Here is a 24,989-nt window from a genome sequence, read left to right on the forward strand (position 1 = left end):
GATGCGGGTCCCCTGCGGGCGGACGCTGAGGACCGGAGCCCACCGGCGGCTCTCCCCCACCTCCGATCCCACCCCCGGGGGGGTCCGCGGAGGGCAGGGGGCGTTGGGCTGCGGGGCGGAGCGGGGCGGAGCGGGGCGGGGAGGCTGCGGGGCGGCCATCCGGGCACCATGGCGGCGGAGGAGCTGGCGGAGAGGCTGGGCCGGCGGCTGGGGATGCAGGAAGGAGAAACGGAGCAGCAGCGGGGGCACGAAGCGGAGCCGGGGCCGGGGCCGGGCCCGCTCCCCCCGGGCAGCCCCGCGGGGAGGGCGGGGGGCGCCGAGGGGTCCCCCGGGGGGGGCCGCCGCCTCTTCAGCCCCGCGGCGGAGTTCCGCGAGTTCTCCCGGCGACAGCTCCGCGACATGGAGCGGCTCTTCCGACAGTGAGTTGGGGAGGGGGGGCGGGGGGTCCCCGGGAAGGTCCCCCCCAGCTGCTGCTTGCTGGGGGTGTCTCTGGAAGCCCCCGCTTCCTTGCAGGAGGAACCCCCGGGATCCCCCCCCCCGTCCCATCCCGGCTGTAGGTGCTTGGGGGGGAGCCCTGGAAGCCCTCCAGCCCTTGCAGGAGGGGACCCCCAGCTCCCCCGTTCCTCGCAGCCCCCCTCCTTGGCTCCCTGCAGGAGCAGCCCGTGGGGTGACCCCAGTTCCGTGCAGGAGGGGATCCCCAGGCCCCCCCCTCTTGGCTCCTCACGGGAGGGGTTCCCGGTACCCCCTGTTCCCTTGCAGGAAGCCCCCAACGCTAAAATCCTTGCAGCGAGGTACCCCTGCACGCAGCCCCCACCGTGTCCCTGGAGGCAGGGGGGGCACCCCAAAACCTTGCGGACGAGGCCAGGGAAGGGGACAGAGGCACAAACGTGCTCCTGCCACAGAGCCCCGGGGGGAGGTGGGGGCGGCGCTCCCCCAGCCGCACCAGGACCCCCAGGACCTCTGCCCTGCCTGCGTGCGCGGGACCAGGCTGCAGCAGCAGGTCCTGAGCAGGCAGGTGGCACGTCCTCGGGGTCCCTTGTCGTGCCGCGTGTCCCCACGCACGGCGAGGCGCGATGCTGCAAGTGTGGGTCTGCGAGCTCAGGCCCCTGCTGCACTGACCTGGGTCAGCAGGAGCCAGCGAGGGGGAAGCTGGCAGCAGGTGTGGAGGTCTGGAAATTTCCAGGGGAAAACAGGAGCTGCAGCAGCTCTGAACCCAGCTCTGACAGGCCCAGGGGGTGTGCGAGTAGCTGGGAGTGAGCGGGACAGCTCGGAGCATCCTGCAGCGCCTGGCGGGTGCTGTGCACAGGCATCGCGCTCTCCCGGAGCACGGGAATGTCCCGGGAGTGTTGGAACGGCGCTGCCAGGCGCGTGCCTGTGCGGTGCTGCCCCTTGTCCTAGCCAGCACCAGGGAAAATGGTGCTGTGAGCTGAAAAGCAGAGCCAGTGTGCTGCGCAGCATCGCTCGAGCCCCGCTGAGTGCCAGGCGAGGAGGAGGAGGAGGGCACAGAGCTGCTGCCCCCCGAAGCACAAGGCAGGGCTGGGGTGTGGACACGGGCAGCCCCACGGCGTCCGGGTGTGCTCTGGCCGGGGCTGGCGCAGCAGATGGCAGCGGCGCGGGGTCTGTCGGTGGAGCCGCGGGCGGCAGCCAGACGTGTGTGCTCGCACGCGCCGCAGCGAAAGGAGCAGCGCGGGAGGTGGGAGGAGAGGCAGCGGCGGCGGCCGCATGGCCGGGGAAGCTGTGAGCAAGGTGGGGGGGTCCCCAAGGGGAAGAACGTGGGGTAGGGGCAACGGCCAGGCTGCGGAGCCGAGCCCCGGCCACGCTGCACTCACTGCAAGCGCGCCACGTGAGCAGTTTGTCCTTTCTCCCCCCTTTCCCTGTTGTGTTAGAAGGATTGCGACACGGGAGAGGATGCAAAGCCCACCCCAGTGGATGCAGAAATGCACGTTCGCTGCGGTGGCCATGGCCAGGGGCTCGCTTTGGAGCAGCAGAGCTCGCCAACCCCACGCTGCCACCAGAGCTCGGAGGAAGAGAGCGTGAAGGCTTTGTGCCCCCCAGGCCAGCTCGTAGCGGTGCATGAGAGAAAACAGGCTGCAGCTGTGCTCTGAGCCGAGCAGACCACGGCAGCAAGGGGACAGATGAGTCACAGCCCCGCGGAGCTGCCTGTTGTGCTGAGCACCGCCGCACATAGCAGCCGCGTTTCCTGCAGCCTTAGAAGAGAGAAGTCAAGAAAAGCCCTGTGAGGTGTCTCCAGCGCTGCCCTGGGCGAGGCGTCAGCACGGCACGCTGGCGGGGGGCTGCGGTGCGTTGTGCCTGCTCCCCTCTCCTCCTCCACCTTCGCATTGTGCCCCGCAGAGCCCCGTGTGGCGAGGCAGCGTTTCCTGGGGGCCTCAGTGCCTCCCTCCCGTGGGCCGTGCAGCGAGGAGGGGAGCAGTGCCTGCAGCACACGGGGTTCATCCCGTGGTCCTGTGCAGCGCTGGCTGCGCGCTTGGCAGCATCCCCGCAGGTGCCGGTGCCAGGAAGCGCGCTCGATGGGCAGGAGGAGCGAGGGAGCGCTGAAGACGCTCCTGGGGGCTGTTAGCGGCCGGGTGGAGGCAGCGGCGGTTTGGCGAGGCAGCCCGACGCCGTGGCCGAGCTGGCAGGGAGCGATATGGTGCGATGGGGCTGTGCTGCTGGCCCGCAGGTACGACGCGGGGAGGGACGGCTTCATCGACCTGATGGAGCTGAAGCTGATGATGGAGAAGCTGGGAGCGCCGCAGACGCACATTGGCCTGAAGAACATGATCAAGGAGGTGGACGAGGACCTGGACAGCAAGCTGAGCTTCCGCGAGGTACGTAGCAGGGCTGGGTGGCCGGGAGGTGAGCCCGGGCTGTCTCGTTGCAGTCCCTGCACGCTTGGGTAGGGGAGAGGCAGCTGGGAGCTGGCGGTGACGGGGACAACCCGCTCTGTGTCGCAGTTCCTGCTGATCTTCCGCAAGGCGGCAGCAGGCGAGCTGCAGGAGGACAGCGGGCTGCACGCTCTGGCCCGGCTCTCCGAGATCGACGTCTCGACAGAGGGTGTGAAGGGAGCCAAGAGCTTTTTTGAGGCCAAGGTAAGGGCCGCAAGCCACACTGGGGGCTGGTGGGGTGTCGGGGACCTCTGCGGACATGCCGCTGTCCCCAGGCGCAGGCCATTACCGAGGCCAGCCGCTTCGAGGAGGAGATCAGAGCAGAGCAGGAAGAGAAGAAGAAGCAGGCGGAGGAGCTGAAGCAGAGGAAGGCAGCATTCAAGGAGCTGCAGTCCGCCTTCGCGCAGTGACCGCGGGTCAGCGCCGTGCCGGAGGGACGTAGCGGTGCTGGGGGAGCCTCGTGCAGGAGGACTCGTGCCTGGCTGTCCCCTGCCGTCCCCTGCCATCCCCTCTCCCCCGAGCGGCGCTCGTCCCCTGGGTGTCGTCGTGTCTTGCATGCGCCGTGACTTGGGCCGGGCTGGGTGCTGTGCTGCGGGTCGGTGCCCATCGGTGTCGCTGCATGCGCAGCGCGCTGGTGGCACCGGGAGCGTGGCGAGCCCCCGGGGCCAACCTGTGTGGCAGTGGAGCGAGGGCCGGCGGAGTCGTTGTCTGCGTGTTCAGTGTCGCTGTATCCTCTGTGCGAAGCGGGCAAGCGCCTGCCCCACCGTGACCCTCAGGGTCAGAGCGGAGGCGGCCTTGTGTCCTCTCAGATTCTGTTTATTTTGGTAAAAGGTGTCCGGAAAGGCCGCTGCAGGGCGGAGAAGCTTTATTTTTTTGTGTTCGTCTTCTAAACAGCCCGAAGGGAAAGCGCTCCAGCGAGCGGTGTCTCCCGTAGCTCGACCGCTGTTCCTTTTGGGAAGGGTTGTACCAGTGACTGTAATGTCAAGGGCGGTGTTTGTCTCAGCTGCTCCTTCCAGTCTGTGGCACGGGTGTGTGTTGTGTCTTTTTTTTTTTTTTTTTTTAAAATCCCAAATAAAGATTATATTTCCTAAGTCTTGCAGCTGCCTATGCCCAGGGGACGGTGGGGAGCCGGCTGCATGGTGGGCGTTTAGGACGGTGGGAGAGGGCTCCGGAAGCACTGTGGGGAGGGGATTGGCACCGCCGGGGTCCCCGCTTGACTGTGGACCGGTCGCAGCCCCGCCGTGACGAGGCGAGCGTGGGTGCCACGTCCACCCCATGGGACGGAAGGGTGCGCGCGGGACAAGTGCATCCGTTCCCAGGAGGGCTTGGGCCGCCCCGATAAGACCTCCCGAAATAGCTGGGGGGGGGGGGCACACAAGCAGCCTGTGCTGCTGTGGGACATCTGCCACCTGTCACCAGAGGGACGCTTGGCCCCAAGGCCGGGCGGTGGCCCTGAGGTGGCACGGCCGTGCTATAAGAGCTGTGGGTGCCTCGGTCCTGCCGCACCACGACCGCGACCATGCTGGGGGCTCTGTGTCTTGCTGTGCTGCTGGGCTACGGTGGGTGAGGAGCCGGGGCTAGGGGAACAGCATGTCCCACCCGTGGTCACTAATGTCCCCCGGTGGTCACTAATGTCCCCGTTCTGGGTGTCGCGCAGCCTACGGATGCGGGCAGCCGGCTGTGCCGCCCCAGCTGGGCACCCGCGTGGTGGGCGGTGAGGATGCCGTAGCCCACAGCTGGCCGTGGCAGGTAAGGTGCAGGGGCTGTGGCACCAACACCAGGAACCCGTCCTGGGGCTGGTGGAGTGGGGAAGGGGCAGCCGGCTACCTGCCACCACGCTGCGCCTGTGCCCTCCCAGATCTCGCTGCAGTACAGCCGCAACGGGGGCTGGAGCCACACGTGCGGTGGGACCCTCATCGCCCCCAGCTGGGTGCTGACGGCCGCCCACTGCATCAGGTGGGTGGTGGGGAAGGGACGGGGGGTACCCAGGTGCTGCTGCCGCTGATCCCCGCTCTGTGCTGCCGGCAGCTCGAGCCTGACGTACCGCGTGGTGCTGGGTGAGTACGACCTGACCGCAGAGGACGATGGCGCCGTGGTGGCGGACGTGGAGAAGCTCATCGTGCACGAGAACTGGAACTCCTACTTCATCATGTAGGAGAGGGTGATGGCAGCAGGGATGGAGGGGGCTGTGGCCCCGCGCCAGGGTGGCGGTGCGGTTTCGCCGGTTCCCCCCCTTCCTCTCCACGCGGCTTCTCCTTGCAGCAACGACATCGCCCTGATCAAGCTGACGCAGCCGGTGCAGGAGAGCGCGAGCATCCAGGCAGCCTGCTTGCCGCCCAGCGGCCTGGAGCTGCCCAACGACTACCCCTGCGAAATTACCGGCTGGGGACGCCTCTGGAGTAAGCAGGGGGCGGCCGGGGGCGGGGGGGAAATGGGATGGGGACCGGGCGCCGCAGGTGCGAGGCGAGGCTGTCGTTGCAGCGAACGGGCCCCTGGCTGACGTCCTGCAGCAGGCGCTGCTGCCGGTGGTGGACTACAGCACCTGCTCGCAGAGCGACTGGTGGGGCGGCCTGGTGCGCACCTCCATGGTGTGCGCGGGTGGCGACGGCGTCGTCTCGGGCTGCAACGTGAGTGTGGGCAAAGCGGGGAAGGATAGGGAAGGCTGGCGGCCCCCTGGAGGGGGTGGGGGAGCTGCGGGGCATGCCGGCGGTAACGCCGCGCCGTGCCATGCCTGGGCAGGGGGATTCGGGCGGCCCCCTGAGCTGCCAGCGCGACGGGCTCTGGGAGGTGCACGGCATCGTCAGCTTCGGCTCCTCCTGGGGCTGCAACACGTTCAAGAAGCCGACCGTCTTCACGCGGGTGTCTGCCTACATCGACTGGATCAACGAGGTGGGTGCCTGGACCCCCGGCGAGGCTCCCCTGATGTTGGGGTCTCCCTCGTCGTCACCCAGCCGCGGGTCTGACCGTGGGGCCTCTCTCTTGGCTTCGGCAGAAAATCAGTGCCAACTGAGGACGTGCAGCCGGTGTCGCCTACCGTGGAGCTTCGGGCATGCAATAAAGAGAAATAACCGGCTTTGTTTGGCCCTGTCGTTACTGGGTGGGGTGGATGGGGGCTCAGTGAGGCAAGCCCCAGACCTGTGGGGAGCAGGGGGCTGCAGGCGTCAAGTCTGTCCCGGCATTTTAGGGTGGGAGAGGCCAGGCTGGGGCTGGGCTGGCTCTGGCCCCCAGGGGCTGCGGGGGGGTCCAGCGAGGGCCCCAGAGGTGCACTGGTCCCCCAGGGCAGGGACTGCACAGTGGCAGCCAGCTGGGGCACCAAACACTGCAGGGGGGTGCTGGTGATGTAGGTGGGGTGGTCGTGCCTGGTGTGTCCCCAAAAGGGCTCCTTGGGATCTTTGTGCCAGGGCCAGCCCCTGTTCTCTGTGCCTTTGTCCCTGGGCTTTTGTAGGAGAAATAATATTACAGGAAAGATAACTTAAATACTTTATACAGAAATTATGTGATGCTATTTTCAACGGTACGTACCTAAAGAAGCACGGACATGGTAATGAAATAGCACGCGTATTCTGCGTTCCACGGCAGCACCGAGGCGCCTTCCCCTCCACACGTGTGGTTCTCACCCCAGAGCAGGTCGTGGGGAAGGTGCAGTCTCCCAGAAGGGGTGCGACCAGCTGCCGTTGTCCTGTCGGTGTCAGCCCCGACAGCATCAGCTCCCCAGACCCAGCGACGTGCCCATGCAGCTCCCCAACACCCCGGGTGGCCGAGCCCTGTGGCGTTGGGCAGCTGTCGAGGCACAGCCAAAAACACCACAGGACTGCGGTGTGAGCGCCACGGGGCCCTGACAGGTTTGGGGTGGCTGGTGTGGCTGGCAGTGCTGCGGGTGGAGCCATCTCACCTCGCTGTGGCACGCGCCTGGCGCGGCAGGGAGACGGAAAGAAGTGGCCCACTTTGCTCCAAAAGTAACGTTTATAGCAGAAGCAGTTTTAAGTATTACATCTGTTTTATTTAAGACTGAACATCAACTGTATAATTACCCACAAATACAATTTAAAAGTATAAACTACTAAACTATCCGTAGGTAGCAAACATACAGACAGGAAGAGTAATAAAAAGTACTTTCTAGAAAGTACAAGCTGCTAGGTAACTATAGTGCACTACAGTGTAGATAGACATATATATGGAGGTAACTTTAGTACTCTAGAATACACTATTCCAGTTATCTACTCAGAAAACTTAGAAAAAATAGTAAAATAAATTTGTACTTGTACAGTACTCAGGTAACGTTGCAGTACTCAGTTACTTACACAGTACTCAGGTACCTACACAAAAAAATAGAGATTTTAAACTGGTACTTTGTATGTTGTACAGAGTCTAATAAGGAAAAACCATAATTGTATACAAATTTTCATACCTATTTTTCATTATTTCCGTAAATCTAAAGTAATCTATAACTCATGCTGGATAATCTATTACTTAAAATTTTATCTACTGTCAATGTTTGATCTAAGTACAAACGTAATAATTTTAAAGAAAAACTATCTCCATTATTTATACTTCAGACTTCTTTCAGTAAGTTTATATATAGGGATAGAGACTTCATAGGGACTCAAATTTTTGTTGAAAGCATACACTGAAAGTATTTTACTAGCTGAAATCTGCTTGAAAGCGCAAAACCTAAGTAGTTTGTGTGCATACATCATACAGGTAAGTTAGTTAGAAGTCCCTTTATGCAAACAGTAATTTAACAACACCCATACTCCTCGTACACAAGCTACTTGTAAAGTTATGATGAGACCCTCTACGCAACCTCTAGTTACGTAAAAGCTGTTGCATGTTACACAAGCATGTTTCTACCTTTCTGTTGTTACAGTAATGAGCTCGCATAGTCAAATGAGCGCATTTTTAGGGTATATGTTTTTGTAAACAGAAACTGTAACTATCATTTGCAAGTGGTTAAATACACGTAGATAAGTACTTTGATCTTTCCTGTACAAAAGTACAGCTATGATTACTTACCTTACTTTTTCTTTTACTTCTATACATAATGTTCGTACATAGCCTTATAGCAAAAGTAAGTACGTGTAAAGGTGAAAGTACAAATTTTTTACATATAGCTGCTAAGTGCTAAATACACCAACTTGGACTTGTGTAAAATAACGCTATGTTATGAAAGGTTGTCGACACTGCGGGGCCTCGATGTCCTTCTTGTAGTGAGGGGCCCAAAGCTGAACCCAGCACTCGAGGTGCGGCCTCACCAAAGCAGAGCTCAGGGGGACGATCACCTCCCTGGCCCTGCTGGCCGCACTACTCCTGACACAACCAGGATGCCGTCGGCCTTCTTGGCCACCTGGGCACACTGCTGGCTCGTGTTCAGCTGAGCAGCGACCAGCACCCACAGGTCCTTTTCCTCTGCACAGCTTTCCAGCCACTCTGCCCCAAGCGCTGCATGGGGTTGCTGTGCCCCAAGTGCAGGACCCGGCACTTGGCCATGTTGAACCTCATCCCTTCGGTCTCTGCCCATCGACCCATCTTGCCCAGGTCCCTCTGCAGGGCCTTCCTGCCCTCCGGCACATCGACACTAGGCCTGGCCAAACCCTGCAAAGCTGTGGATGGCACAGCCCTCACCTCCAGTGCTCCCAACAGAGAGGCCTGCAAATACCCAGTGCCTGTAAATGCCACATTTGAGCATCACGCGGCCCCGATCACTGCAAACACCCCTCCCCCAGCAGACCGCAGCGCAATCTGTATTTGCAATGCTGAAAACAACCTCACACGGCTTCCGAAGTGTTGAAAGCCTCATGCAACAAAAAGGAGCTGCGAAGACCCACCCAAGCGCTGTGGCCATGTGGCTGTTGGAGCGGCTCGCTCCACCCTGGCCTTGTTCTGCCACAGGAATGGTGCCAGGAGAGCCATGGCCAGTCTGCACATCCCTTCCGCAGCTGCTGCAACACAGCGGTGGCTCCTCAGGCTCACAGATTCCTTCCCTTTAACTCCCAAACACACAGTTTGTGAGCTGAAAATGTCGTCACAGCTACACGCAGTATCTTGTAAGGGCTTTGATGCTACCAGAACTGATATTCAAAGGAATCCTCACCAGTTTTCTGCAGTAACGCACATTCGGCATCCACGTGGTCCCTCTGAAGGACATGCTTCCCCTTCTCTGCTGCGTTAACAGCAGAAGACTAAACTTTTCAAGCAAGGTTTCTTTCTTGCTCTACACATTTTAGGCATTTCTACACACTTATGCTACACATTTAGCTTTTTGCACATGCTGAAAGGGCACGCATGAGAGGGAATGGATGACAACACAATGGAAAAGATTTTTTGCCTTTTGTTTTTTGTTTTATTGAGAAAGAAAAATTGTTGTTGGAGAAATCACTCCTTTCCATTTATTCCATCGGTCAATTCCATTGATTCCCTCAATCAGCTAGCCAGGCAGCAAAAAGGACACAAACACGATCACCAAAGACCAGCACCAAGAGGCAGAGCGCAGCCACGTCACAGCCAGGTAGAGGCCCCTGCCCCGTGAACGCGGAGGATCGGGCTGATGCGCACCCTGGCAAAGGCGATTCCTTCAAACGCCCCTTCCTCGTCATTAGCACGGGGCCAGTCCTCATTTTATTGCTATTTCACAGTGATAACTGCTCACAGATCACATTTCTCAAGACGAGCATCTCCATGGACAGACAACGGCCACCAGGACCACCCGGTCCGAGCCACGGCAGGCACAGCTTTCGTCCGGCCACGGGGAAGCGATTTTCACCTCGGCGGGGAGCTCAGCGCCCACACGTCACTTGCACATGAAGAAGAATTTTTTACGGAGGAAGTTGAAACAGCCCGGGATCTGCTTGAACCTCCCCTTGGCAGATACAACATTTGCCACCTGGGAACAGAAGGACAGCTTCAGGTTCTGAGCGTGGGACTGACGAGCCGTGCTTCTGTCTTAAGGCAATTTGAGGGGGGGAGAATGTTCCTTGACAAACTAAAACCTGTTATTTTCAAGACTATGTTCAGTAACATCACTCCTTTTACAAATGTAGGCCTGCCTACCGTGACTGATGGCAGCTCTGGTTATTGCCGTCATTCGAGGCTACAAACAGGAGGAGGAAAAGTAATAAAGTAATTTAAAAAAAAAAGACATTTACCCACAGTAACATGGTTAGCAGGTCTTCAGAACGGGCGTGCTGCTCCAGCACGCTGTCCAGCGTTTCCACATACCATGAGCCGCATGACTTATCCCTCCAGGAGACAAAACCTTCAGAGAGAGGAGGAGAAAATTACTCCTACAGTTGTTCTTGTCTTGCTTCACACCTCCGAGGACCATCTCCAACAGTTGCCACTAACTTTGGCCATGAAGCTCAGTCTCTTCCACCAACTTAGCAAACCAATCCAAAACCTCTTCACACCCCTGTTGCCTCTGCCTGTAATATTGTGACAAAGCTGTTCATCTTGACGCTGCAAGGGGCTCAACTGTTGTTAAGGAAGGGCCAGATAAAGCAAAACAAGCGTGCAGAACGTGGCTCTGTTTGTACGATGATGGACAGCGACTACATCATGATGTGGCAGTTCGGCAGCAGCTCCCTCCCCCAGATTTCCAAAATCCAGCTGCAGAACTAGGAGGACGTCTCGAGTACGAGTTTAGCACCCTTGGTGCCAATTAGTCTGTACCAGGCAAATGATTTGCACGGGTTATCTCACCTGGAAAGGTTGAATAGGACACCAAGATGTCACTGGGCGTGGGCAAACTGGCTACGGCATCTGGCTCATCCATATTACCCGACAGAGCCTGAAAAGGAGTCGCATCCGACTCTACGGAACTTCTGCAAGCTTCATCTTTGGGTGACTCGCAATCCACTTCAAATCCTTGATCTTTTTGGTCTGCAAAAAGCAGAACAAGAAACCCCCTTGCTCTCCTGACACATTCAGCAATCGTACATCCTCCGTTATCAAACGATGGGGAAAAAAACCCACAGAAATGCTATTTTCCCAAGGAAATCCTCCAAGGAAACAAAGCTTTTCTGCTCTTTGGCCTTGCTGCTGGAGTCGGTGCCATCAGGAAATTCACGCAGACGCCCTCGGGCCGTGCTTCCCTGCTAACCTTGTGGCTAAATACCTGGGGCAGGCAGCACACCCTCCTCCCATTCTGCATTCCCAGTTGTGTGAAAGAACTGCTCCAGCGCACTCAAGCCGGTTCTATCCTCCTGTGAGATGCTCACGCCCGAGTCCTTTGACTCGACCCGCGTTAGCGGTAAGAATACACAGTTGGGAATACCAAAAGAGAGCTGGAGAAAGAGGCAATGGACTTAACAGGAATGAGAAGCCGAAGCCTGACCGTGCCTGAACAGCCTGCTCACACCTCGCAGCTCTTCCACGACTGGAGCTAAAACAAAGATTCACCTCCACCACAGGCCTGGATGAAGAAGAGTTTGGGTTTTCCTCTCAAACTTGGGCAATTGGACCCATCGAAATGTTTCACAATCTTTTCAACTGGAATACTTTTTCCGTCCGTTCCATAAATCCCTCCAGGAAACTGATTATGGCTTGTCTGAAAGAGGAAAATCCAAGAGCTACTAACAGAAGGAATGGTGAGCTCAGAGGAAACCTGTTTCTGCACGAGCGCTCTCTTTTCTGTCTCTTCCCAGCATAAAGTTACCAGAATAAATCTCACTTCCTCATATTTGTGCAATTACGCGCGCTGCATCAGCGAAGGGATGCCCAGAAGGCATTTAGGACATCCTAAACCCCAGAATCCCAACCTCCCTGATTATCCAACTCCTATTCCACCTCCTCTGGCAACGGGCTTCTTTACCCTCTGGGACAAAGGGCACACAACGTACAACATTTTTGCAAACAGCTGCTCTCCTCTCGCTTCGAGGCCTACAACTTGTGATATTTGGTCTTTACTAGAGCTCGAGAAACAGGAAGGACTCGAGCACTACAGCACGAAGGTCAGCGCCACCTCCCTCTGCTCTATGCCCACCATCTGGTTCTGAATTGCAGACGCTGCCTTCGGAAGCTGAGAGCACTTGTCCAAAGGCCGCCTGATCTTTGGAACAGCACCGCTGGCTCGGGCTGCAGTGGAGGAGCTCAGGTTTTCTTTCACCCAAATCTGAAAGCTTTGAGTTACTCCTTGCCGCTTCGGAAGAGAGACAAACCTACCTGACAGCCGTGGGAGAGGATGACCACCAGGCAGCAGTCCAGGGCACTGTGGTCCTGCTGCGCCAGGCTCCGCAGCTTTGCATTGATTTCCTACGTCAAAAACACCACAGGAAGGGTTTTCGAACCACACGCTGGCCACAGATTACTACCTGGGCCCTGCCCTATCCCAGCTGTGCTGCTCAGAAGGACCCAGTCAATTTCTCTGCTGCCTTCTGTCCAGCAGAAGTGGGATAACACGGACCCCACACACGTGCCCCGAAGCAGAGAGTATTTCTGCAGTTCTGCTGCCACTTCACATCGCTCGCTTTATCTGAAGAGATTTCTCTCCTCGCTGCATCCTTCACAACGCAGCAATGCACATGAAATATCGTTCTACACAACTCACCTGCTGAGACGCACTGCTCCTGATTAGGAGGTGGGCTGGCAAGCAAACCACCTCGCCTTACTTTTGGCAGCCACTCTGGCTGACTGCCTGCCTGCCCTTCACGACTTTGAGCGGCAGATGAGGCGCACACAGATAAGCAAGTCAAACCCCTGGGGCTACACCCAAAACAGAGGCTGTCAGAGCTACGATGTGAATAGAGCCTCACAGGTTTCCCTATAAATCACATCCTGGAACCAAAACTCAGCCAGCGGGGTGAATTGAATTGGGTCCTCTTGCTGCCACCCTCACCTGAGCTTTGAGATCCTTCAAGGTCTGGACGCGGAAGCACAAGGACTTGAAGCGCTTCTCCAGCCTCTCGCAGTCCACATTGGATCCGACTCGAGTCGACAGACTGGAGTCTGGGCTGAAGGTGATGTTGTTGATGATCAGGCAGTGTCCACAAGGGTCTGCCTTCATCTGGTAGACCTGGCACGCACAAGCCCATAAGGGAACTTTTAGATGAGTCGCAATTAAACACCCTCATATTCAGAGCGTTTGCAGCTAGCCAGGTGGGACACGAGAAGAGGAGGCCTTAAAGCAGCTCATCCCACAGCTTTTTCACAGCTCCGCTACTTTAGGACGAGGGGGAATGGGCTAAAGTTGTGCCAGGGGAGGTTTAGGTTGGATATTAGGAAGAACTTCTGTACCACAAGGGCTGTGAGGCATTGGGATGGGCTGCCCAGGGAAGTGGTGGAGTCACCGTCCCTGGCGGTCTTTAAAAGACGTTCAGATGTAGAGCTTGGTGATGTGGTTTAGTGGAGGACTTGGTAGCGTTAGGTCAGAGGTTGGACTGGGTGGTCTTGGAGATCTCTTCCAACCTAGGTGATGCTGTGGGTAAGTTTCTGGGAGCTTTTTAGGCACACTCACCACGAGAGCGCAGAGAGCCCACGCGATGAGCCAAGACACCAGGCAGGTCAACCTCCTAGAGACTCGGATTGTGCACCGACTACAGCAGAGCAGTAATTCGGGAGAGCTACCCAAACCCTTTTGCTGACACGGCCACGAGCTTCAAGGGAACGCGGCCAAACCATCCACCCCACATCGGGTGCGAGCGAGCTGCGTGGTCAGAAGGTGGCTCCCAAAAAACACGTTTCCAAACCCTGACTGCTTGCTTCGCTGCGAGCCTCCTGGTGCACAAAAGCTGCCGCACGTGCTCGTTGTTGTTTTCCCTGCTTCTATTTTTCAACACCATGATTACCAAGTCACAACACTACCTCACAGACAATACATGCCTCGGTGCCTGAGGAAATTACTAGCTGTCTTGCTGGAAACTGTTTAAGCACCACATTCAGCTCTATATCAGGTTATTTGTGGTACAGCTACGGTGACCCCAAGGAGGAGCTGGCTAATCATTGACCCTCTCTGAGCCAGTCGGCCTGGTTACAGCTCAGAGCAATTCCTTGGGTTGTGGAGTGCAAGAAGTGGCTGTCACAGGTTTGACTCCAGCTGCAGCAGCTGTGGAGCTTCGTGCTGTGGGACTTCTTTAGTCCAACTACAAGTTTAAGCCACAACAAGCCTCTCTTTTTGACGTTTGACTCTGTCTTCTGAGGATGGACACTATTATCCTCAACCCTGCTCTGTCTTTTCATGTCTTAGAGGGCAGGCTCCTACAAGCCACGCACACAGAACCTCCAAGACGAACGGCAGTAAAGAACTCGGACACAACAACAGATAAACTGGAATAGAAAAAAGGCAAAAAGGGATCTAGAGTACTAACCAGATTGTGGTCGCTCTTGTCGACAGCTGAACCTACAACACACAACAGAGAAGGTAACACTTAACAAGGAGCTATTACACCCATTCTTCACGCCAACCCTGCCCCGTCACCTGTAACGTGGGGGTGACACAAGTGAATTCCCCCAAAAGCAGCACAGGGGCCAGCCTGAAGAAAGCCTGGCTCTGCCTGAGAACGCCCTGGGCAAAACAGGGCACTGTTATCTGGGAGGAGCTGCCTCCAGCCTGGCACTCCTCCGAGACAGTTGGAAATTCCCAGAAAGGGAGCAGTAAAGAGCCTCCCGATGGCGTGCCAGGGCAAACAAGGAACTGACGGGCTGCTGAGACCTTCCTAAGGGCTACTGGGACGTTGCTTACCCCGGGCTGGTGCAGGAGGTGCTCGAAATTGTTCGCTCTTGTCTTGGACTGGGATGGACAAGCGTTCCACGGTGCTCTCACCTGTAACAGCACAGGACAGTCACCTCTTTCCTCCCACCCCTGCCAATTTCATGCTAGAAGCAAACAGCCTCGGTCTCCCAAAAGGACCAGAGCTTGCAACAATGCTGCTGCAAGGGGGCGATGGAACATCACTTCCAGTTTTCCCTTTTTGGACTCAATAAAGTTTCCCACGGCAACCACACAAGCTGGGTCTGCACACAGACACATACAAGCTCTGGGTCTGCACACAGATTCAGCAGAGCACGAGATAGGAATAGTAAGAACGGAACAAAATCCATTTTCAATGGGGTAGAATGGAGGGTCCAAGCAAAAAGAAGGGGAAGGTGGCTTGTGATGCTGCCAGAGCGCAGCTGGAGCTTAACAATTCCCCCTGCTGGGAAGGATGACGTGCTCCCAGCAGCTCTGCAGAGCCCCCTCTACGATCCACGCTCCAGGATAACAAAACCAGGACCTCACAGCCCACTCGCCAGCCCACTGCAATTCCAGGGCACGAGGAGCTCCGACTGCTGCCCCCCATCCTGCAGCTCGCTGGGCAGCAAACCACGACCTCGGTACTTACTTTTACCACGCTTTTCTCCACTCGGCTCCAGCTCCACAGGCCTCAGGTCTCTGGGCTGCGACGGCAGGCTCCCGCACGCCTCGCTCAGCGCATCTGCCAGCTCGCCCTGCCCTGTATCCCGCAGGATCGAGACGAACACGGGGAAAGCCTGCTGCCCGCGGCTCTCCAGGTCGATAACCAGCTGCCGGGCCTGCTCCCTGCGTGTGCCGAGACTCTGTGGGGGCAAAAAACATGGGATGAGACTCAAGGGCGCCCCTCCAGCCTTCCCCCCCCTGCAGACCCCACTGAGGTGCCTGGGGAACAGCTGGGGAATGGGGCCTAGGGCTGGGGGGGGCAGGACGAGGGGACACCCCCGGCCGTGGGACCCCGGTAGCCGGTCGTACGGCCCCGTAGCCAGCTGTAGGATCCCGACAGGCAGCCGTAAAGTCCCGGTAGCCAGCCTTACCGCCCTGTAACCGGCCGTAGGACCCGGTACCCGGCCGTAGGGCTCCGTACACGGCCATAGGAACCCCGCACCCGTCCCACGGGTGAGAGCCTCGCTGAGGGGCCCCGAGCGCCTCACGGTACCGCGAGGCCACGGGGGGGGGGGGGGGGGGAGGTCCCCTCAGCCCGCGCCCACCGCGCTGACAGGAATTTACCCCCCCCCCCCCCCGCCCTCCCGCGCCGCCATCCCCCAACCTGCAGCTCCTCCACCATGGCCGCGGTGAACACGCCGCGGTCCCTCAGCGGCGCCCAGAGCGGCTCCAGCCGCAGCCCCTCCACCAGCAGCACCCGGCTCCGCCTCAGCGCCCGCCGCCGCCGCTCCTCCATGGCGGCCCCGCCGCCGCCGCCGCCGCCGCCGCGGTCCCGTCAGGCCCCGCGCCGCGTCCCCGTGGCAACGGCGGGGAGGGAGCGGCGGAAGCGGCGCGGGGCCGGGGCCGGGGCCCGCCATGGAGCTGGGCCGTGCGGGCCCGGCCTGCGCCGCCGCCCTGCTGCTGCTGCTGCTGGTGCTGGCGGCGCTCGGCGCGGCCGACTTCGACCCGTACCGGGTGCTGGGCGTGGGGCGAGGCTCCAGCCAGGCCGATATTAAGAAGGCGTACAAGAGGCTGGCCCGGGAGTGGTACGTGGGGTATGGTGCCGGGAGGGGGAGGGCGGCGGCGCCCCGGGACCCGGACGCCGGGTCCCGGTGCGAATCCAAATGTCCCCGGTACTCGGACATAGGGCCCTGGTGTCCGGCCATAGGGCTCCGGTACCCGGTCATAGGGCCTCGGTACCCATCCAGAGGGCCCCGGTACCCGGCCATAGGGCCCCGGTACGAACCCAAATGGCCCCGGTACCCATCCAAACAGCACCGGTACCCGGCCATAGGGCCCCGGTACCTGGCCACAGGGCCCCGGTACGAACCCAAATGGCCCCGGTACCCATCCAAACAGCACCGGTACCCGGCCATAGGGCTCCCGTACCCGGTCAAACGGCCCCGGTACCCATCCACACGGCCCCTCCGTTCAGCCCGAGGCCCTCTCCGGTGTGATGGGGAACACCCGGTGAAGGGGGGGGACCCCCCGGGTGCAGGGCTGGGGTAAGGGAAGCCCGGCCCCGGTGTGAAAGCCCGGCTCGAGCAGGGGCTGCTGCTGCGGGTGCTCCAGGCATCCCCCTGGGAGCTGCCGGCCCCTTCCCGCAGGAATACAGCCCCTGCCTTTCGCTCTGCCCCCAGGCACCCCGACAAAAACAAGGACCCGGGAGCAGAGGACAAATTCATCCAGATCAGCAAGGCCTACGAGGTAAGGCGCTCTCGGTGCTCAGCACCCACTCTCATTACCATCAAAGCGAAGGGACCTCGTTAATTAATAAGTGAAGGGACCTTCCCGGTGTGCACGCTGCTTTGCTTTTTCTCTTGACGTCTACACAGAAGGCTGCTGGTGGAAAAGTTTGCAAAGGGGTCAGCCCTGTGCTCCCTGAAAAGCCTCCAAGGTAGGAGGAGAGCGTGTGCGCTGCACCCGTACAGCCCTGGCTATGTCATGCAGACGTGGGCATGTTCTGGGGCTGATGTAAGCCATGGTCACTGCTGCCCTGCTTTGGACAGCTCAAATTATTCCTCGTGGAAGTTCTCTACAGGACTTCTTGCTGCTTAGTGAACGTTTCGGCACTTTATGCTGCACTGAAAGAACCGTCGGTGGTCAAGGAGACCGTTGTCACACCGCCACCCAGAGCTTACGTAAGGCATCTTTTCTTCTGTCATCTGCTCCCCAGATTCTCTCCAACGAGGAAAAGAGGGCAAACTTCGATCGCTACGGTGATGCTGGGGAAAGCCAGGGCTTCTCCCAGCACCAGCATCGCCAGTTCCACCACTTCCACGAAGGCTTCTATTTCGATGAGTCCTTTTTCCACTTCCCCTTTAATTCGGAGAGACGCGACGCCTCCGACGAGAAGTATTTGCTCCACTTTTCGCATTACGTCAACGACATCGTGCCAGATAGTTTCAAGAAACCTTACCTCATTAAAATAACCTCAGACTGGTGCTTCAGCTGCATCCACATCGAGCCCGTATGGAAGGAAGTTGCTCAGGAACTGGAGGCGCTGGGTAAGGACGAGGCCACTTGGGTTGGGCGACGCTTCCTGGCGGAACGAAGCTGCGGAAAAGTTTTCTGCCAACAGCTGCAGCGATCGCCTTCGGCTTTGGAAGGCTAAGTTTAGCCCATAGAATGCCTCAGAGATTTATCCATGATCCTAACCCTTTCCTGGGCGTTAATAACAACGTAATTGATGAGGCTAAGCCTTAGAAGTGAAGGAAGAAAACAGGCTCTCCTACTGACTCATAGAGTTTCGGTTCTCTCTACGCAGAGGTTTCACTGTCGTTCCCTCAGGTGTCCCAGGGATGGTGAGGGCAAGGTGCCTTTTCCCCTGTCTGTAAGGCGAGCGGTTTAGCCAGAGGCTGGTGATTAGAAATGACTGTGTGGCCAAGGGCTGATACGTAAATGCTGCAGGGCTCTGTCCTGAACTTGGATGGCTTTGATAAGCAAAGATCCCCGCAGAATATGGCGACCTGATCGGAAACATACTTGGGTGCCAGCAAGAGAGTTTCTACTTGCTCTCTCCGTCCCCAGCTTGTTCTTCTTGCACACATGTTCCCAAAAAAGTAGGCTCAACAGGCAGCAGGACACAAAGGCCTTCTGGTCCCTGCTTGCTTGTCCTCCAGTGGGTGTTCCTGTAGTGCACGCGACGTCAGCGGGCAGAACAGAAGGGGCCAGCATGTTCTCTCCCCTGATAACGCTACCAGTTTTAAACACAAGTTTCAAGGGACTTCAGTAGGAAAGGACAGAGTTAGGAGGGACCCTGACCCAAACAGCTCCTGAGGAGGGGGCTGGACAAGGGGAGGGGTCTTAAAACTCAGCTTTCTGTTTTGAGGGGTTGGGTCATCAGTGGTCTTTTACGTCGGCTCGCTCTCCCGTTGCAGGAGTGGGCATCGGAGTCGTTCACGCCGGGTATGAGAGGCGCCTCGCCCATCACCTAGGTGCTCACAGCACGCCATCGATACTGGGGCTGATGAACGGGAAAATAACCTTCTTCCACAACGCCGTCATTCGAGAGAACCTGCGGCAGTTCGTGGAGAACCTGCTGCCGGGGAATCTCGTGGAAAAGGTACGTTTTAGCGAGAGCGGCGTGTGGTGTGCTGGTTGCTTCTGGTGGTTGTCTGGGTAGTCAGGTCTCTTCAGCTGCTTCGGTGTCAAATCTGTTTAATTCAGCCCAAGTTGTGAGAGGATCCGGGCGAGGTGTGCTGAGAGCTGTAGTTACAGCCACAAACCCTGGAGGTGGCTTGGAAGCAAGCGTACGACAGGGCTCCGTATCACTTCCTCCCTTCGTGGACGGGCTCGTTGCGTGTCTGCAGTGTGTCTGCTGCTCTCCCAGCTGTAACACCCCATGGCTAACAAGAGCCACGTGAAAGCTGCACATTTGTGACTGTTTTGGGTTATCACCTGGCAGGAGCTGCCTTCCACCCCTTGGGGTAACGTGGTACAGCCCTCGTAAACCTAGACACGAGCTACCTGCTGCCTCCTCGTTTAAGAATACTGTGGTCGCGCCACATAGCTGTGACAGCTGCAAGGACAAATCAACAGCCTGCTTTCTGAAACACCTGGACAGCTTTTTCAGGCCAGGTTCAGGCACCTAATTGTACAGCTAACTAACTGTCGTGAGGTTACACTAATGTTCTGACTCTGTTTAAAGATTACAGATAAAAACTACGTCCGCTTTCTATCCAACTGGAAGAAAGAAAACAAGCCCCACGTCCTTCTGTTCGATCACATGCCGGTTGTGCCGTTACTGTACAAGGTAACACAATTTCTGTGGCTGGATTTTGACTCTCTGATAAACCCAGCTGTCCCGAAAGAAAACGCAGGGTTGTTGTGAGCAGGGGCGAACCGATGCCTCTGCACAGTATTTCCAGTTCTAAGAGGGCGAGTTAATTCACAGCGGTCAGACACAGCGCGGCCAGGTGACTGACTGTGTGAGTAGTTGGCTTTGCTGCCCCGACACGGGTGTAGCCTGAGCAGATGTAAAGGGGCGGGCAGGTTTTGGGGTTGCCAGCCATAGAGGCACACTAGCCTAGTAAGGAGAGCTTTTTGCAGCACCCTAATTTGGGTTATTGGAAAGGCCGTTTCCTAAGAAACCCCTGCTGCCGTGCAAAATGTCAGCTTGTTTAAAAAAAAAAAAGCTGTGGATCCATTAGGGCCATCTGTACGGTAACTAAGAGCGCACAAACTGCAGCTCAGCTAGGGAACAGAGCGGCTTTTACCTCTTACAGCACACGCCCGATGGCATTTAAACAGCAGGAGGTGCTCTCGAAGCCAAATTAACGCGGGCACTTGGGGGAAAACACATTGTTGGCTCTCTAATGTAAACGTGTACCGGCGCTTTCTTCCCATCCAGCTGACTGCCTTTGCATACAGAGACTACTTGTCCTTTGGTTACGTGTACGTTGGGCTCAGAGGGACCGAAGAGTTGTCCAGTCAGTACAACATCAACGTCTACACTCCGACCATGATGGTCTTCAAGGAGCACATCGACAAGCCCGCGGATGTTGTGCAGGTAGGGCTGTGAAATGGGCGCAGAGGTTTTCTCACCAAGCACGTTTCAGTGAGGACTGTGATGGCTGGCAGCCTTCAGACAAGAACTTTACAACAGCTTTACTCTCCTCAGGCCACTTAGTGACCACCTCTGCTCTTTGTCCTCGCTAGGCACGAGATATGAAGAAGCAACTCATCGACGACTTCCTTTCCCAGAATAAGTTCCTCATGGCAGCCAGACTCACCAACCAGAGGCTGTTTCAGGAGCTGTGTCCCGTGAAGAAGTCGCACCGTCAGCGGAAGTAAGGTTCCTCGGAAACCCGTTTTGTCCCCTGAGGTTCTGGGGTTGCTTCTAGAGCCACTTTTTGTTTGATTCTGAATGACATGTAAAACCTTTCGAGGGAGGAAGGAAATGACTGCATTGGAGGGTGCTGGGCACCCGTGCAGTTTGACAGTTTTTGTGCCTTTACTGGGCACATCTTGGGACAGAGGGCAGGTAGAAGGAAGGAGAGATGGGGTGGCAGGCTGGAGAGCTGATCGCACGGAAGGCAGGAGCAGGCTTTCAAAAGTATGCCCAAAACTAACAGGTGGGGTTTCTGTCCCGTCAGCATCGTTCTGGCTAGCAGAAAGAGAGCTCTTAACCTGCCCTCTCCCTTGTGTTGCCTAGGCACTGCGTGGTCTTGCTTACTGGAGAAGGCGATAAGTTTGCTGAGACTTACGAGGCGTTTTTGACTTTTGCTGTGGCCAACACGAAAGACGTGCTGAGGTTTGCACACATCTATAACGAGCGGCAGCCAGAATTTGCAGACGCCTTGCTGATGGATGAGGAGAAGTACCGTGGAAAATCGGCCGTGAGCGTTACCTTTGTTTTCTTCTGCTGCTTCTTTTCGCCTGTTATTCTAACTCACATCACTCTGCGGAGGCTGCTGTACCTTGAGCTGACTCCTAATTCTGGGCAGGGATTTGAAGCTTAACATCTGTCTCAAAAAAAAAAGTACCTTCCTGTCTGACACCTGTCGTGTCGTTGCTTTGTCCAGGTGGTCATTCTGGAGAGGCGCAACAACGCAGGAAAGATCGTCTACAAAGCCTTGGAGGAGGCCTGGCAAGGCAGCAAAGAGGACAACTTCATCCTCCTGGACCTTCTGGACCAGCTGAGGATGGACCCTGGCCTTCTCTCCTCAGAGACTGTCCTGGCAGACTTGCGTGATGAGCTTGCTCCCGTAAGTGCCTGGCGTTTCCAGCTGCTTAACACCTGTGAAACCTTCTTGGGCGGTTCTGTTACAGTCGTTAGCGGGAACTACGCCTTACAATACCAAGGCACGACTCCTGTAAGTGCGCTTGCTCAGGGAAGGAAGAGCTCGTGGCACACTCCCAAGCTGCTTTGGGCCTGGGGTTCGGTTCAGGGGGGTACGAGTCACATCAGTGCTGTGGATAACAGTTTTGTCACTCGCCTTTTTCTTTTTTCCTTTTTCTCAAACAGATGTTCCTTATCCGATGGTTCTATTCCACGCTGGATTACATCTTGGACTGCTGGGACAGTTTGTTTCACAGTAACTGGTACGGGCTGGGCGCTCACGAGTCTCGACAGGGAGTAGGATTGCTGCTCTCTTGTTCAAATGCGTAGTAGAACCAGGCTCAGATTAACAGGAATTGAGAACATACCAAAATAGGCAGGTCCCTGTATTCTCTTGAGGTTAAGGTGAAGAGTGGTGACACCACAGTGACAATAGCTTCTGCCTCAAGCACTGGCCTTGAGGTAAAGCATGGATATTACACCCCTGAAAACAGGCCAGCCCTATCCAGTGTTGCTTTTCACCGTTTCCCCTTAGCCTCCCTTTAAAATGGATCTGTTTTTGTCCTCCTCCTTTTGGGGGGAAGCAGGGTAGTGCTCCAAATCTGGATCACGCTTAAGACCTCTGAACATAAACCATGTTTCTGGGGAAACTGCAGGGTGTTGTTTGAGGTAGACAGCAGCTGAAATTCAAGCAGAAATCGTGCAACTCGCAGACCTGATTGCCGTTTGCAAATCTTCCCTCAGGCGAGAAATGATGCCCCTGCTGTCCTTGCTCTTCTCTGCGCTCTTCATTCTCTTTGGCACTGTTATTGTTCAGGCTTTCAGGTGAGTGCATGCCAAAATGCCCTAGGTCTTACAGTCCAGCCAGCAGCGTCTCTGTCCAAAGTGGCCCTTTAAACAACCCCCAAATAATTCCTTTGCAGCGACTCCAGCGACACAAGAGACTCTCCTCCCTCTGAGAAGGAAGAGGCGACCACAAAGACTGAGAAGAACGACACAAACTTCAGCAAAGAGAGTAACAGGTTCCCTCTCTGTTCTCTCCAGAATGTTTTCTGCTGAATTACCGTTTGGGGAGTGACTGTGAAAAGAGGGAGCACAGAGAGCGTTGGGCAGAGAAGCGCCAGAGCTGCATGGACGTAGTGCAGTCGTTGCAGGGGGCAGTGCAGGCACAGAAAGGCACACGGGAGTGGCATTTAGCCGGACTCTGGGCAGCAGGGATATGGGTTCAGAAACTTAGTTATTACGTGATTCCTGCTACCACGGGAGAGAAAGCAGCTGCTTTGAGAATCCAGGAGAAGCTGGGACTTTACAGCAGGCCTCGTTGCATCCAGCTGCTCTTCCCTATCATACATAAAAGCTGTTCTTCCTCTCTGCGCCCCTCGTAACCTCTTGAGTTTGCCCCAGACAAGATCCTCAGTGGAAAGGCAAAGGTCTGACGCGCTTGTTGAGGAGGATCCAGCTCTGGCTTTGCAGGTGCAGGCTGCTCCAATTAAACTGCCTTGGGGACTGATTGGCATAAGGCAGAGGGACAAGTTCAGTTTCCCTGATCTTGTTTGCTGCTGTTCCTTCGTTCCCCTTTCACTCAGTCATTGTTTCGTTGCAGCAGGGTTCCCAAAAAAGGCTTTGTGGAGGTGACCGAGCTCACAGACATCAACTATAACAGCAACCTGGTACGCCTCAGGCCGGGTCACATGAACGTGGTCTTGATCCTCTCGAACTCCACGAAAACCGCCCTCCTCCAGAAGTTTGCCCTGGAAGTCTACACGTTCACAGGGTAGGTTGGGGCCCTTTCTCAGGTTTCTGGTACTGTTTTAACACCTTGCCTAATGCTGCCCTGATGAAAAGTTGGGAGGGGTTTGGGCTCTGCCAAGAGGGAACACTTGGAGCAAACAAAGCAGCCTCCACGCACTTCAGCAGTGACAAGCTGCCAAAAACCGAGCGGCCTTCCTTGTCCTTCACTCAGGGAAGGTGGATGGATGGGTCTAGCACTGCTCCTGCTTCTTTTATACCCTTATTCCATAACACTCGTGGAGCATGACAGTGCTGCACACTCATAATTGTCACCCGTACTGAAGCGGGTTAAAAAAAGGAGCTATGGAAACACAGCTCTGCCTCCGCCCTCATTTACCAACGCTTCCCCATCCCATAGACCTCCAGCCTGACTTGGAAGCCGTGCTCATCCTGCTTCTCCTCTGCTCTTCTCCCAGGAGCAGCTCTCTTCATTTCTCCTTCCTTAGCCTGGACAAGCACCGCGAGTGGCTGGAGTACCTGCTGGAGTTCGCGCAGGACGCCGCTCCCATCCCGAACCAGTACGACAAGCATTTCCTGGAGCGCGACTACACGGGCTACGTCCTGGCCCTGAACGGCCACAAGAAATACTTCTGCCTCTTTAAGCCTCACAGATCAGGAGACGAGGGGGGAACCATGGGGTCGTGTGAGGACTACGATTCCCCGCTGCACACCGAAGCCAGAGGGAAATCCTCCTGCAGCCCAGGATCTAGATCCATTAAAAACAAATTGCATAAATTGTCCTTCTGGATGGAACGCCTTCTCGAGGGCTCCTTACAGAGGTTCTACATCCCCTCGTGGCCCGCGCTAGACTGAGGGCTTTTAAAGAGATTCTAACACACTTTTTATGAAGATGACGAGGGACCGCTCTTTCTGGAATAAACAAACAATCGTGATGAACGGACCTTACGTTTTAGATGAATTCTCTGAGGGACGGCGACCAGAAAAATCTCTCCCCGTATCCAGAGCCCTGGAGTGCAACAAAGCGCACTGAAACGCCCTCCACCGAATCGTCGTCACGTTTGGATGCCGTACTATCGCAGAGCCAAGAAGGCCATTTTCCCCTTCTCATCCTGCCGCGTCTGCTTCCCGAGCCACCCTCGATCCACCTCTTGTTTCACCTCGGTTGAAGAAAATCCCTGACTTCTCAGCCGCGGCGACTCGGTCCGGACTGAACGCGGCCAGTTCCGCAGCGCGGGTCGTGGTTCTCTCCCCCACCCCTTCCCCACGTGCTTAGCCCATGGTGCATGGTGTAACAGTGGCAAGACCCTACAGACCCTCCTCCAAAAGGCTTCCCACCAGTCGTACCGATCGGCTTTCCCGGGGTAAGTGGCCTAGAGGGTGGCCGGGAGCACCTCCCTCATAGCAAACCTGTAGCTGGGACTCACCTGCGGGGCGGGCTAGCAGGCGATCTGCATGTTTCCTGCTCCTTGTGTAATAGCTCCACGTGCAGCTTCACCAGCTAAAACCGTAACCAGGGAGGGGAAGGGGTTTTGCACAGCCGTAAATACTGTAAAGGTGTTGAGCCATTTAAATGTCACATCGTTTTCCAGATGCCTTTCTGCTTCTGTCAGTTTTAGACTATGTACCTTAGAGCCATAACTTTAACCGTGTCCTCAGATTGTAGGCATACGCTGCTGTGAGCCAGTAGATGTGTAAAAGAAACTCT

At 56.7% G+C, this 24,989-nt stretch overlaps 4 protein-coding genes across 4 annotated transcripts; 3 read left to right on the top strand and 1 right to left on the bottom strand.

The window, feature by feature from the left end:
• Positions 1–155: 155 nt before the first annotated feature.
• EFHD2 (EF-hand domain family member D2) lies at positions 156–3,976 on the top strand. Its single transcript, XM_035557630.2, has 4 exons — positions 156–419; positions 2,681–2,828; positions 2,955–3,089; positions 3,161–3,976. Exons 1-4 carry the CDS (start codon positions 169–171, stop codon positions 3,293–3,295), a joined length of 669 nt encoding a protein of 222 aa, XP_035413523.1. The 5' UTR covers positions 156–168; the 3' UTR covers positions 3,296–3,976.
• Positions 3,977–4,404: 428 nt separating this feature from the next.
• CTRC (chymotrypsin C) lies at positions 4,405–5,953 on the top strand. The gene is made up of 8 exons (XM_035557392.1): positions 4,405–4,444; positions 4,543–4,634; positions 4,744–4,841; positions 4,914–5,036; positions 5,148–5,284; positions 5,367–5,512; positions 5,625–5,809; positions 5,878–5,953. Exons 1-8 carry the CDS (start codon positions 4,405–4,407, stop codon positions 5,951–5,953), a joined length of 897 nt encoding a protein of 298 aa, XP_035413285.1.
• Positions 5,954–9,202: 3,249 nt separating this feature from the next.
• CASP9 (caspase 9) lies at positions 9,203–16,060 on the bottom strand. Its single transcript, XM_035557436.2, has 10 exons — positions 15,875–16,060; positions 15,197–15,410; positions 14,557–14,637; positions 14,183–14,214; positions 12,715–12,891; positions 12,042–12,131; positions 11,280–11,427; positions 10,581–10,760; positions 10,028–10,137; positions 9,203–9,765 (listed from the first exon to the last, which is right to left on the bottom strand). The coding sequence occupies exons 1-10, from the start codon at positions 16,004–16,006 to the stop codon at positions 9,673–9,675; spliced, it is 1,257 nt and encodes a 418-aa protein (XP_035413329.1). The 5' UTR covers positions 16,007–16,060; the 3' UTR covers positions 9,203–9,672.
• Positions 16,061–16,084: 24 nt separating this feature from the next.
• Positions 16,085–24,876, top strand: DNAJC16 (DnaJ heat shock protein family (Hsp40) member C16). The gene is made up of 14 exons (XM_035557438.2): positions 16,085–16,295; positions 16,890–16,956; positions 17,426–17,756; positions 18,630–18,814; positions 19,400–19,504; positions 20,102–20,260; positions 20,410–20,540; positions 20,906–21,089; positions 21,276–21,458; positions 21,719–21,795; positions 22,277–22,357; positions 22,456–22,554; positions 23,136–23,306; positions 23,740–24,876. Exons 1-14 carry the CDS (start codon positions 16,126–16,128, stop codon positions 24,134–24,136), a joined length of 2,340 nt encoding a protein of 779 aa, XP_035413331.1. The 5' UTR covers positions 16,085–16,125; the 3' UTR covers positions 24,137–24,876.
• Positions 24,877–24,989: the final 113 nt, after the last annotated feature.

Source organism: Cygnus atratus, chromosome 21 (assembly GCF_013377495.2).
Source record: "Cygnus atratus isolate AKBS03 ecotype Queensland, Australia chromosome 21, CAtr_DNAZoo_HiC_assembly, whole genome shotgun sequence".
Taxonomy (NCBI): domain Eukaryota; kingdom Metazoa; phylum Chordata; class Aves; order Anseriformes; family Anatidae; genus Cygnus; species Cygnus atratus.

Coding starts and splice junctions, on each gene's coding strand:
- CTRC (XM_035557392.1), top strand. CDS start 4,405: ATGCTGGGGGCTCTGTGTCTTGCTGTGCTGCTGGGCTACG. Junction 5,037..5,147: donor TGGAACTCCTACTTCATCAT/GTAGGAGAGGGT, acceptor TTCTCCTTGCAG/CAACGACATCGCCCTGATCA. Junction 5,513..5,624: donor GCGTCGTCTCGGGCTGCAAC/GTGAGTGTGGGC, acceptor ATGCCTGGGCAG/GGGGATTCGGGCGGCCCCCT.
- DNAJC16 (XM_035557438.2), top strand. CDS start 16,126: ATGGAGCTGGGCCGTGCGGGCCCGGCCTGCGCCGCCGCCCTGCTGCTG. Junction 19,505..20,101: donor TTGTGCCGTTACTGTACAAG/GTAACACAATTT, acceptor CTTCCCATCCAG/CTGACTGCCTTTGCATACAG. Junction 23,307..23,739: donor GAAGTCTACACGTTCACAGG/GTAGGTTGGGGC, acceptor CTCTTCTCCCAG/GAGCAGCTCTCTTCATTTCT.
- CASP9 (XM_035557436.2), bottom strand. CDS start 16,006: ATGGAGGAGCGGCGGCGGCGGGCGCTGAGGCGGAGCCGGGTGCTGCTG. Junction 15,411..15,874: donor CCATGGTGGAGGAGCTGCAG/GTTGGGGGATGG, acceptor TTGCCCCCACAG/AGTCTCGGCACACGCAGGGA. Junction 9,766..10,027: donor TGCTAACCATGTTACTGTGG/GTAAATGTCTTT, acceptor TTCTGTTCCCAG/GTGGCAAATGTTGTATCTGC.
- EFHD2 (XM_035557630.2), top strand. CDS start 169: ATGGCGGCGGAGGAGCTGGCGGAGAGGCTGGGCCGGCGGCTGGGGATG. Junction 420..2,680: donor ATGGAGCGGCTCTTCCGACA/GTGAGTTGGGGA, acceptor GCTGGCCCGCAG/GTACGACGCGGGGAGGGACG. Junction 3,090..3,160: donor AGAGCTTTTTTGAGGCCAAG/GTAAGGGCCGCA, acceptor CGCTGTCCCCAG/GCGCAGGCCATTACCGAGGC.